Below are 13,363 nucleotides of genomic sequence, written 5' to 3'. Positions count from 1 at the left end.
TTCTTGTCCCCGCTTGAAGCATTTGCAGGGTACTCCTATTTCTAACGGTAGCACTTGATGTCATAAAACCAGGGCTTGTCATCAGGTTCCTCTTTAATTGCTGAGCAACATGCTGACTCATCTCTACGAACCATTTTTATAATTGATGCTTCATTGTGGAAATTCACCTTATACATTAAGGATAATGTAGCTAAAGCGTCTGCCACCTGATTTTCTTCTCTATGAATGTGATGAAAAGTGATTTCATTGAAATTCTCCACTAGTTCTATGACTCGAGCACGGTATGGGATCAAATTAGGATATCAGGTTTCCCATTATCCTTTTACTTGATAAATGACTAATGCAGGGTCCTCATACACCTCTACGTGTTTAATCCTTAGGTTCATAGCAGCTTCGATGCCCATGATACATGCTTTGTATTCTGCCATAATGTTTGTGCAATCGAGACACAACCTTGATGTGAAGGGAGTATAACCATTCCTTGGAGAGATTAAGACAACTCCAATTTCATGCCCCATTGCATTTGAGGCGCCATCAAATGTGAGCTTCCATCGAGCTCTTGGTTCAGGCCCTTCCTCACCGCCTATGACCTTCTCGTCATTTAGAACCATGATGTCTTCATTAGGAAATTCAAACCACATAGGTTGATAATCTTCCACTGGTTGGTGGTCAAGATATTCTGATAACACACTTCCTTTTATCGCCTTCTGAGTAACATATTGGATGTCGTATTCATATAACAACATCGGCCAACAAGAGATTCTTCTAGTGAGAGCTGGCTTCTCAATGATATACTTGATGGGATCCATAGTTGATATCAACTACGTGGTATGGGTCAACATGTACTGTCTTAGGCGTCAGATGGCCCATACTAATGCACATCAATTTTTTTCAAGTAACGCGTATCTGGATTCATAATCTGTGAATTTCTTGCTTAAGTAATAGATGACATGCCCTTTTCTGCCGGTTTTAACCTATTTCCCCAGCACACTACTCATTGATCCATCGAGTACTGATAATACATAATAAGGGGTATCCCTGGAATATGGGTTATCAAGATCGGTGGCTCTTGCAGGTATTCTTTGATTTTATCGAACACCCCCTAACAATCTTCATTCCACTCGATGGCTTCATTTTTCCTCAAAAATTTGAAAATTGGCTCACAGGTGGTTTTAAGATGTGAGATGAATTTAGCAATGTAGTTCAATCTTCCCAAGAAACCACAAACCTCTTTCTTAGTTCTCGGAGTTGGCATGTCTTGTATGGCTTTCACCTTTTCAAGACTGACTTTAATTCCTATTTGGCTAACTATGAACCCCAATAACTTGCCTGATCTGACACCAAAAGTGCACTTTGCCAGATTTAAATGTAGTTTGATTTTTCTTAGGCAATTAAACAACTTCTGCAGATTAACCAAGTGATCTTCTTTTGTCTGGGATTTGACAATCATGTCGTCGATGTAGACCTCTATCTCTTTTAGAATCATGTCGTGAAAGAGGGTCACCATCGCTCTTTGGTATGTTTCCCCCAACATTCTTCAATCCTAAAGGTATTACCTTGTAATAAAAGGTGCCCCAAGGGGTGATGAATATGGTTTTCTTCATGTCTTTAAGAGCCATTTTGATCTAGTTGTAACCGAAGAAGCCATCCATGAAGAAAAAGACCGGAAATTGTGCAGTGTTGTTTACCAGTACATCAATGTGAGGTAGAGGGAAGTCGTCCTTAGGACTCGCTTTGTTTAGGTCTCGGTAATCCACACATATCTTACCTAGCAATCTTTCTTTGGGACAAGCACAATATTGGAAACCGAATGTGGATACTTTGCAAAAGTCGAGAAACATGCATCAAACTGTTTTCTGACTTCTTCTTTGATTTTGAGAGACATTTTGGGTCTGGTTCTTCTTAGCTTCTACTTCACCGGTGAGCATTCTGGCTTGAGCGGTAGCTTGTGCACGACAATGTCCATGTTTAGTCTTGACATATCTTGGTATGGCCAAGGAAACACATCCACGTACTCTTGCAGTAATTCAACCAACCTTTTCTTCACAACCTCGTTTAAAAAAGCACCAAACTTAACCTCTTTTTTATCCTCTTCAAATCTCAGATTGATCACATCCACTGGTTCCTGACGGGGTTGGATAACTTTTTGCTCTTGTTTCAACAGTCTGGCTAACTCTTCAGGAAGCTCATAATCGCCCTCACCATCTTCTTCTGCTTGGTTAATCGGGAATTCAAAGTCGTAAGAGATTATACCAATGTTATTTTTAGTGGGTTCAATTATTAATCTGCATGACGATGATTTTTATTTTAGGCATGATGGAAATGAAAAGTGGAAGAAATATTGCCATTATTTTGAAAACTAGAAAATAAAATAAAAGGAGCTCAATTGAATATAAACTGCAATTTTATTTATGATAAATAAGTCCTTAAAACAGAGAGCGGGCCCTACAAAGCTATCCATTTTCCTTGGGTGGAGCGAAGGATTTGAAAAATAGTAAGTTACTTTGAAATGAAAATGTTCTCTGGAATCTCTACGACTTTCCAGTTGTTGAGAGTAGTATCTAGGAGACAATAACACACCAAGTTGGATATCTTTTTGTTCATCTCTTCAATCATAGCCACCTGACCCTTACAATTGAATCTCGCACTATATAAGGTTTCTTGAATAGTGCAAAATTGTTTCTAATCAGTCTTCGAGGCCTCCTTAGCCATTGGTTAGTACCCCAATCTGAATCGGTCTCTTTTCTCGGGCAGTTCTAACAATTTCCCCATCCCACGGGGTTCCCTCCTTTTATCATAGCTGAGAACTTTCCCTAAGATGGGGGCGACGTATCTACCTTTTGAATGTCCTGATTTTGGCTAACGACAACAATATCCAAGGCTTGGAAGGGTGTCTATAGGGTTTCTCCATATGCTTCGATATACCTGAATGACGATAGGTGACTGACCAACATGTCTACCTTGCCATTGATAGTTATCAATTTATCACCCACTATAAATTTCAACATGTGATGAAGTTTTGAGGTGATGGCTCCCGCAACATGGATCCAAGATCGTCCTAGAAGACAATTGTAACTAGGATGTGTATCCATTACTTGAAAAGTAGTTATGAATGTATGAGGTCCAACCATTATTGGCAGATATACTTCTCCAATCACCATTCTTCTTCATAAAGGTTCTTTCAATGTTCAACTTTATAAAAGTGGTTTTAGGCATGACGTCCAAAGATGAACCAATGTCCACTAACACTCTTGAAAGGATAATGTCTTGGCATTTCACTAATATGTGCAAGGCCTTATTGTGGGCTTGCCCTTCTACTAGTAATTCTTCAATAACTACTAGTGATAATATTGGCTACTACTCCATCAAATTGGTCGATGATTATATCCTTTGTGACATGATATTCATTCAAAATTATCAATAAAGGCTCTCTGTGTGCCTCAAAGCTTAATAATAAGGATAAAATGAAGATTTTAGAAGGTGTTTGGCTTAGTTGATCTACCACTTTGTAATCACTCTTTTTGATGATTCTCATAAAATCTTCGGCTTCCTCTTGGAGTATTTATTTCTTTGAGGGTCCTATCATTGTGTTTGAATTTGATACCTATTTTCCCTTGGAAGTCTCAAGAGTCCTCTTTTGTAGTTGTTCAGGAGTGAACATTCTACCACTACGAGTCATTCCTCCGATGCCAGCTATATTTATGACATTAGGCTCTAGTGTTAGTGGCTTATCTCCCAATGTGTTGTGGTATTGTAGCTCCACAGTGTCATACCTCAAAATTTACCCTACCCTTCACGAAGTTCATCTAGGTCACTAACCCTAAGCATTCGCATCTCCTGATAAGCATTCATCTCATCTACATATCCCTTGTATCATAACACACTCCACTTGCATTTGAAAAAGCATAATCTTGGATTTAAGGGTTCTTATCACACATGGCATTGAATAGGATGAGGGCATTTCATTCTGGTCGTATTCATCATGGAGCATAACTTGGAAACCCTAATCCAGAGGTGTTGGATTGTGGGCATCATCAAGATCATTTCAAATCCCTAAAACTTTAGTTATTGGTTGTGGCATCCTCACCATTTTGTGTACAATCAATTTGAGGACTCGTCTTATTCATCTGGTCTATTATGGATGGTTCATTTACTGGATAAAGATTCATGGTTCTGATTCATTGATTAAGATTCATTCAAGGCTTCACATGTTCAAGATTTGTTGCTTGGTTAGTATTCTTTGGTTCAATATCAGTCAATAGCATGACATATCTCATTTGGTTCAAAGGTATTGTAGTCCATATTCAATTATCCACACGAAAATACACATTTTTATCTAAGTTGACTTTTGGTCAACCATTGACTTTTTGGTCAACCAGTTGATCAAAGTCAACTGACCACCCTAAAACCTAATCTCATCCCATCAATCTTGATTCGCTATGCATAGTCATGTTTGCTTGCTTCTAGTTTGATTTCTCCATGTTTTTTAACCGAGTCAATTCCATTTCATGTTCATCATTTCACACAACCAATTCCATCCATTTGGAATTCCAAATTAAACATTTGCATTTCCACAACACATCAATTCCATTATGATCTTAATTCCCAAATCACATTTCAACCATTTGTTCCATACATGACCATTATATTCAAACCAAACATTTAAAACCAAATTCAACATTTCCGCATAACTACATTCAGATTTCCATTTTTATTCACTTACATAACCATTCATTACAATTCAAACCTTTCAAAAGAAAATACAATAACATTCCATAGCATTTAACCACTTTTACTATAATTCAATGTCCCATTAATCCAATTTCCAAACATAAATTCAATTCCCAAACTACAAAAATATCCCAAATTCCATTCAAATCAAATTTGTTGCGTTTCAATTCAATTTTATTCAATTTCCAAAATTCCAAAACCATTCATAATTTACTCCATCATACATTTCAAACGTTCCCATTACAATTTCAAAGCCATAATTCAAATTAAACATTTCATTTGCAACTCCAAAGTACAAATTTACAACTAAAAGAAGCTAACAGTATTGGAGGCGCCGAATATTCTTACAATTGTATTAAAACGATTTCAGTCCGGTAACTTTGAGAAGTTGAATAAGTCTGTTCAATTTCCTGAAGTCCTGAATATGGCTCCATATATCAGTGGATTAAAAGACAAATCTCCATTATACAGTCTTTATGCAGTGGTTGCCCATTTGGATAGCATGAATGCTGCATATTCAGGCCATTATGTTTGTTATGGGAAGAACATCTGACGAGAATGGTTCAGGACTGATGACAGCAGGGTAGAACCTATTGAATTGTCAAGAGTCTTGTCAAAAAGATCATACATGCTTCTTTATGCAATGCACTCTCTGAAGCCCCTGGGTTCAGTAAGTAGCAATGCAGTCTTTTCCACTGGAAAGTTTAAGAGGAGAAACTTGGAAGCCATTCCGGCTGTTTCTAAGACACGATCAAATTCCATGGCTACAAGTGCTGATTCTCCCTCCCTCCAGTAGAAGCATGGCAAGCATTCTCATGGGAACACTGTTGATGATTCCTTTAGCAAGGAACCTGCATATCCATAAGAGTGGAGATTCAACTACCACAGAAGGAATACCATGGTGGATTCTTCCAGCGAAAGCTCACTATTCAGCTCTTCTGATGCAAGTTCTTGCAGTACTGCAAGTACCAAAGACTCAGCTAGTACTGTTGATTTTTCAGATTACCTATTTGGTGAAGCGGGATCCAATTGGCACGGCCACTATGGAAGTTCATCTAACACATCAGCATCTTCTTCGTATGATAACTTGCATACAAATTTTTCAGTGGATAGGAGGTCCCAGCAAAACCCAAAAGATAAAGCGATTTTGTATGCTAACAAAAACAAAAGTCATAGTGGTAGATGGGGATTTGACTTAAAAAGATTTGTTACTGCTAAGCATCCATGAGCAAAATTCCTAATAATCCTTGCATCAAAGCTCCAACAAGGCCATTAACCTGCACAATTGAAATAAGGCAACACAGAACCTTTCATGACTACACACCAAACTTCATTTTAAACTAACCCTAACCTAACTAACCTATATAACTCATTAATCATTTTCCAAAATCCTTGGATTAACCTCAAATTATTTTCAACAGAACTTGATAAGAAAACCTTTACAACTACCCTTCAATCGATTTTCAATCTGAACCTCATCATAACAGAATCAAATTTCAACCTTCCATAACAAAGACCCTCAACCGTTTCATAACTCAAAAATAGAATTTCAACATTGTAACAATTACCACTCTGTAACCACCTACTAACAAATGCTATGCTAACAACTTGTAACCACTTGTAATAAACTCATAAATAACAGAATAACAGACTGAGAAAAAAGCTAATAGAAAGCTGCAAAACCGAGAGCATATAAGAACAACTTCATCCCAATTTTCACCAACTAACCTGGACCACCATTCACAGCGGCAAAGGGAGAGGATCATTCATAAAGCCTCAACCTCTAACCGAAGCCATCACCGTACAACCGTAACACCCTCAAACCTTCCACCGAATTTCCAACTTCCATAACCTGCAACACCCTTTCTAATTTCCATAGGAGAATACCTCGCACCTTTGATAACCCTCCCCAATCTTCGATTCACAACACGAACCGACACGGAACCGGAAAGAGATCAAGAAAAGTGTGGAACGTTACCTTCGTCGAGGATTCACCGTCTGCATTCAACTATCATCATCGTGATTCAATCAAGAAATCGATGATTCATCATCCTCATCTCATTTAAACAACAACACGCATCATCACAACCACGATTCGCATACGACAATAATGAACAGAACAACACAACGCTCGGTGGTGAATATCAGAACCTAGGATCTTCGTGTCGAGACGCCGAATCAGTAAGCTCCTTTTCTTCATACCAATTCCGTCTTCTTTAATTCCACGCACGCATGAAGAATGAAATGGATCGAACTTCAAATCGGTTGGATTCAGTTTCGAAGTTTGGTTTTGGAGAGTACGCGTCACCATTAAAGGCGATGAAGATCTTGGCGTCGTTGTTTTGAGATTAGATGTGTTGAGTGCGTTAACTCGGTGATGCTTGAAATAAAATGTGAAAGTTTCAATCTTGGTTCTTGAGACATAGATGGCGTTGGAATTTTGTAACCGGGTCCAAACAAGAGCTGAAAAGAATGCTGAATTAGGCTTGTTGTCCAAGAAGCTTTTTGCCCAATCTGTTTCTTTGTTTTCAGTACACCCCCTTCATTCCATATCACCCTCATGGCCCATGTTCATGTTGATATTTAATTTTTGATTAACTTATTTTCAATCCCAATTTTTCTTGCTAATCCAGATTTTGTTTGTTGATTAGGATTATTCATTTCTAAAAATATTAGGAATTTATGTTTTATTAGGTTAATGTGTAACATCCCTTTTTCTACTCTAAAATACTTAACATATAATCAGAGTAAATAAGCACGCATATAAACAAAAGGGCGTCACATCGACGTTTTCAAAAACTAGAAGCTTTCAAAAACCAAACATCATTCATCATCAATATACAATACAACTGGTCATTTAACATAACACAGCTCAATTATCATGAATATTCAAGAATATGCATTCGCAGCGGAAAATAACGAATATCCATGCATTTCATAAAATGATCCATGTCCCATACCATGATCATCTCTCAATAACCTCTTCAATTAAACATGTTCACAAGTAATACCATAAAACGTATCCAAATAAGACACGAATTCAATACTACCAATCTACCCAGTGTTACATGACCAGAGCATTGACTCACTACTTAGTCTCTAAAACAAAGCACCGAGATTCTCCAGCTAATCTCGAGTGAGCTACCGTCCACTTACTTCAGCAATACTACTCCAGAGTATCTACGTGATACCCATGTAAAGGTAACATTCAAACAGAAAGGGTGAGAATTCAAATCATTATGAAGAAGTATAATCAAGCACAATGATTAAATCAACAATTAAAGGAATTCATCACACTTCATATAACCATGTAAATAATATTCATCAACATCTATTTCACATGTTTCAAACATCCATCAAACTCAAGGAGTACACTATTGAAATCCAATATTATATTCCCAAAATTACACATAACTACAATCATCACATAATCACATATGTTGTCAAGTTATGTATCCAAACATCATCAAATTCAATTACCATATCTCATACACACACCACAATCACACCAATGCAAACATTCAATTATCACATAACTCTAATGTGACTCAATGCAAGACATGTGACTATATGCATGCGATACCAAAATGTGAACCCAACGTTTCACCGCTTTCCGATTCAATATCTAGAATCCAAGCCACTACGTCTATTTCCAATTAAGGATCAACGTTTGCTACGCCTATTTCCAATTAAGGATCAACGTCTAATACCACGTCTATTTCCAATTAAGGATCAAAGTCTGCTACGCCTATTTCCAATTAAGGATCAACGTCTAATACCACGTCTATTTCCAATTAAGGATCAACGTTTGCTACGCCTATTTCCAATTAAGGATCAACGTCTAATACCACGTCTATTTCCAATTAAGGATCAACGTCTGCTACGCCTATTTCCAATTAAGGATCAACGTCTAATACCATGTGAACCCACAGTTTCACCGCTTCCACCATGAAGCCGACCATGCATGCCATGAATGAATGTACAAATATCAATACATATGCAATTAAGATCATCTCTACCATCTTAACATTCCACATATCACCATAATTCAACTCTATGAATTATTCACCAATGGTACATATACACATTCATAACAATATATCATTCACAATCCACCAATGGCACATAAACACATTCATAACAATATATCATTCACAATTCACCAATGATACTATATACATGTAATTTTGACGCCATGAAATCAACAGCAGAATAGTGTTTTCGACAAATGGAGATGCTTGTTCGACACTTCGACAGATTGGTGGTATTTCGACAATTCGACAAGAGAAGAGGTCTGCAGATGAAGAGACGTCTTTGACAAGTATGGATGATGTTATGGTATTTCGACAATTCGACAAGTCTGAGGAGACGCGTCGTTTCGACGTAAAGCGGAAATTCAAATTTAAAAGAGTTATGACGTTTGGCAGAAGACGCGTGGAAGCACCTGGCGAAAGAAAGTTATGCAGAGAGCCAAGTGTCATAGGTTTAGGATTTATTCGTTAGTGACAGTTATTTTGTTTGTATATAAATAGGATAGTTGTTATCAGAATGTGTGTGTCAAAAACTTGTACAAAATTCCTGCAAAATACTCAAAGTACCCGTGTGAGAGAAAAGAGTCTTATCTGGAAAATGTACGTGTGAACAAACACCATTTCTTTAAAGTTTTATCTTATAAATTTCAAAGTTCTTTACCAATTTTCCTTTACATTTACCAGTCATTTATCCTTTGCATTTACTATATGCAGTTTATTCTTCGCCATTTATCTTAGTCTTGTTAAGTTTACTTTTACTTAAAGCACTTTTCGTCAATATCTTTCGTACATGAAAGACTTAGTAAACCAAATAAAAGACACAAAGGTTGTTCTAAAGATTTACAAAGTTGTTTAAATTTGCACATGTCCTAGGATTTGTATGGTTGATCCTGCAAGTAACCCAATTCGACAAGTTTTGGAAAACCAGAGGTTGTTCGCCAAAATCAACAGCGAACAAATTGGCACGCCCAGTGGAACTAGTGCAAAAAATCTAAAACTTAAATAATCTGTAGTCAAGGTTTCTTCTTCTATCTATGAGACTAAGAAGCGGTAAATTAGCTGTATCTGACGTAGAAAGACCTAAACGAACGAGAGTAAGGAAAATGGCGAGTCAGCCAAATAATCGAAATAATCCTAATCCAAATGAAGCCATCCCAGTATCCAACCTTATCCCTTCGACAGGAGGAAATGTGGGATCAGTCCCTGTGTCAGAGGTTGTGCCTTCGTCAACAGGGTCAATACCAGCGGTTTCAATATCGCAAAATGCGCCTAGTTCGTCCATTAGGGCGCAACAAATGCCCGTTGGGACACCTCCTCCTATAGGGAATATTTCTAGGCCTTTTGTGACAAATTTCACCATGCCTCTGCCTGGTAGGGAACAACCATTTGGAATGCCAACTTCGGTAATGGAAAATTTACACAATTCGCCGGTGGTATATTCTGTTTCTATGGCCAATATGTCTTCACCATTACAAGGGTCGGGATATGGCGGAAACATGAGTAGACTAAACCAACAACCACTTTACATGCCGGCAATAACAAATAATTCTGCGCAAGTAATTAGACAACAAATGGACGAGAGTAATCATGATATGGTCCAAATGTTGACACAACAAATGGGGGCGGTGTTTAATCCTCTAATACAAAACACCACCCAAACAAACAAATTGTTGGCAGCACAAATGACGCGCATTGCTGATTTTTTTGGGGTCCCTCAAACTCGACACAGAGAACAAGTGGTTCAGAACCCAGTGGTGGCGGTCCAAGAAAAACCTACAATAAATCAAATGCCGTTAGATAATCCCCAGGCAAATGTCAGAAACCAAGAGGAAGTAGTCGAACAACCTCGTGTCAAATTTCCTGTTCCACAAGAGCCTAGAAGGATAGTAATCCAGAGAGGCCAAGACGTTAATGCTGTGTTGCAACAGCGAATCCGGTATAATAACTTGCCTGCCGAAAACAATTTAGCGGTCGTGGTCGAAACGATAATGACACAAAATGGGGTAAACGTAGGATTACAAAGGCCCAGTTACGCTTCCCCACTGTCGGAATATATTCTGCAAGAAGAATTGCCCCCAAGATGGAAAGTTCCTAAGTTCACCAAATTCTCAGGGGATACTAGTGAATCCACCATATAACATGTAGCACGTTATCTGATTGAAGCAGGAGAGATAGCCCGTAATGAAAATTTGAAAATAAAATACTTTCCTAGCTCCTTGACGAAAAACGCGTTTACTTGGTTTACATCCTTGCCTGCAAACTCAGTGTATACGTGGACCCAATTAGAGAGGTTATTCCATGAACAATTTTACATGGGACAAACCAAAATAAGTCTGAAGGAATTAGCCAGTGTTAAGAGAAAATACTCAGAACCAATAGATGATTATTTAAATAGGTTCAGGTTGCTAAAGAGTCTAGACACTCAGGGGGTCTAGATTATTCTATAAGAAAGAAACTAGACACTCAGTATTTAAGGGATATGGCGCAATTAGCAGATAGGGTGAGACAAGTCGAAAGGTTAAGGGACGAAAAATTTAGAGCAAATAAGAATAAAAAAGAAAGGGTGGCCTATGTAGGGGTATGTCAAGATGATGAATACGATGAAAACGAGCCAAGTAACTTCGACGAACAAGAGGTTGACTTAGCATAACTGAAGCAAGGCCCACCATATTCGTGTAAAGTACTAACCTCGTCGAACGGAAATCCAGTCGAAACCAGTGATAAGTTTCCTAAAAGAACTTATACGTTCGACATCACCAAATTGTTGGTGTAAGCCCTAGAGGCCAATACTTTTGGTACTTGTATCGAATTATTTATTAATAATAAAAGGCATTTTCTTTATTATGGTTGATTAATAAAGTCCCTAGAATAGATAGTCTGTTTAATGTATTAAGTGTGACTTAATCATGAGAACACATTAAACATAAGGGCACTGTTCTTAAAGTGTCCGTAGTCGAGCTTTAATGTGAAGTGGGATAACATTAAAGCATTAAGACTATTATGTTTGTAGACTGATGATCACATCTCATGGATCATGGATAAAGATTTATCAAGTCTTAAACATAGGTATGAATATTAGGAGTAATATTTATACCGGATTGACCCGCTATGAGAATACTATATAGAAAGTTATGCAAAGTGTCATAAGTTATTCTCATGGTGATAATAGTGTATACCACTCTTCGACCTGAAACCACTATGGATCCTAGATGTAGAGTCGAGTGCTTTATTGTTGATCCAACGTTGTCCGTAACTGGATAACCATAAAGACAGTTGATGGGTACTCCACGAAGCATGCTGAGGGACATGAGTGTCCTAGATGGAATTTGCCAATCCTGCGTAACAGGATAAATGTCTATGGGCCCAATATTGAACTGGACAAGGGTGACACGGTCTATACCTTGTGTTCAATATAGACATAAGGGCAAAGGGGTAATTATACACATAATTATTATCACAGGAGGTTTTGTCAGATCACATGACATTTTCGTGACTTAGGTAGCAGTGATGTGTTGCTAGATACCGCTCACTGTTTATTATGTTAAATGCGTGATTTAATATAATTGCCAACGCCGCGAAAACCTATAGGGTCACACACAAAGGACGGTTGATGAGAGATAAAGTAACTAAGGAACACCGTAAGGTACGGTGCACTTAAGTGGGAGACGAAATATGGTAAGGTACCAAATACTTAAGTGATTTTGGGCATATTATAAGATATGGGCCAAAATACACTTAAGTGAACTTTTTAGCTTGAAGCCCACACAAGTGGTTCTATAAATAGAACCCCTTGGGTAGAAGCATTGTCACTCCACTCCACTCAGACTGAAATTCAAGTAGAGACTTGGAATTTTGTTTCCCTCTTTCTCTCACTCAAAGCCTTCATTCATAACAGCTAGCACTGCGATTGAAGGAATCCGTTCGTGTGGACTGAGTAGAGACGTTGTCATCGTTCAACGTTCGTGATTGCCCCGTGGATCTGTATCAAAGGTTTTGATCACTATCAGAGATCTGCACCAAAGGTTTGAATCGCCACAAGAGGTAACGATTCTATCACTGATCATGCCCATTCGTAAGGATCACTAAATTGAGAAATTTTTAAATTCCGCTGCGCCTTGGATGGCAATTCTCCAATACAAATGTGACGAGATTTTTGACTTATTGGTTAAAGATGGTCAATTAATAAAACCACCAGGCGCTAAAGAACCGCCTGTGGAACAACAGAAAAAGAGAGGTTTTTGTAAATACCATAACTTTTTGGGCCATAAAACGTCTCAGTGTTTCCTTTTCAGGGATCTCGTTCAAAATGCTATCCGTGACGGAAGGTTGAAGTTTGGTGATAAGCCGAAACAACAGATGAGGATTGATTCGAATCCCATGCAGCCAGTAGAAGCCCATTATGCCGAACCATCCATTGTGAATATGGTGGAGGTCGAAGTTGCTCCTGACGGCAGTTTTGAAATGGTGGAAGTTGCTGGAGGTTTCGACACCAATATCAACATGGTTGAGATTGCTGATGATCTTACAAACCAAAACAAAGTTGAAGTTACTGAAGGCTTTGACGATCAAAAAAATATGGAAACTACTGAAGGTTTCGACAA

The 13,363-nt window shown here is 38.1% G+C and overlaps 1 protein-coding gene and 1 long non-coding RNA gene across 2 annotated transcripts; both read right to left on the bottom strand.

Moving 5' to 3' along the window:
- Nucleotides 1-314: 314 nt before the first annotated feature.
- LOC127104116 (uncharacterized) lies at nucleotides 315-809 on the bottom strand. Its single transcript, XM_051041323.1, has one exon. The coding sequence runs from the start codon at nucleotides 807-809 to the stop codon at nucleotides 315-317; it is 495 nt and encodes a 164-aa protein (XP_050897280.1).
- A 4,104-nt stretch (nucleotides 810-4,913) lies between these two features.
- LOC127108426 (uncharacterized) lies at nucleotides 4,914-7,317 on the bottom strand. The gene is made up of 2 exons (XR_007796041.1): nucleotides 6,460-7,317; nucleotides 4,914-6,008 (listed from the first exon to the last, which is right to left on the bottom strand). It is a non-coding gene; the product is annotated as an uncharacterized LOC127108426 (long non-coding RNA).
- Nucleotides 7,318-13,363: the final 6,046 nt, after the last annotated feature.

The sequence above is a fragment of the Lathyrus oleraceus genome, chromosome 7 (assembly GCF_024323335.1).
Source record: "Lathyrus oleraceus cultivar Zhongwan6 chromosome 7, CAAS_Psat_ZW6_1.0, whole genome shotgun sequence".
Classification (NCBI taxonomy): domain Eukaryota; kingdom Viridiplantae; phylum Streptophyta; class Magnoliopsida; order Fabales; family Fabaceae; genus Lathyrus; species Lathyrus oleraceus.
Note: the sequence above shows the minus strand (reverse complement) of the source record. Positions and strands in the feature narration are given on the sequence as shown.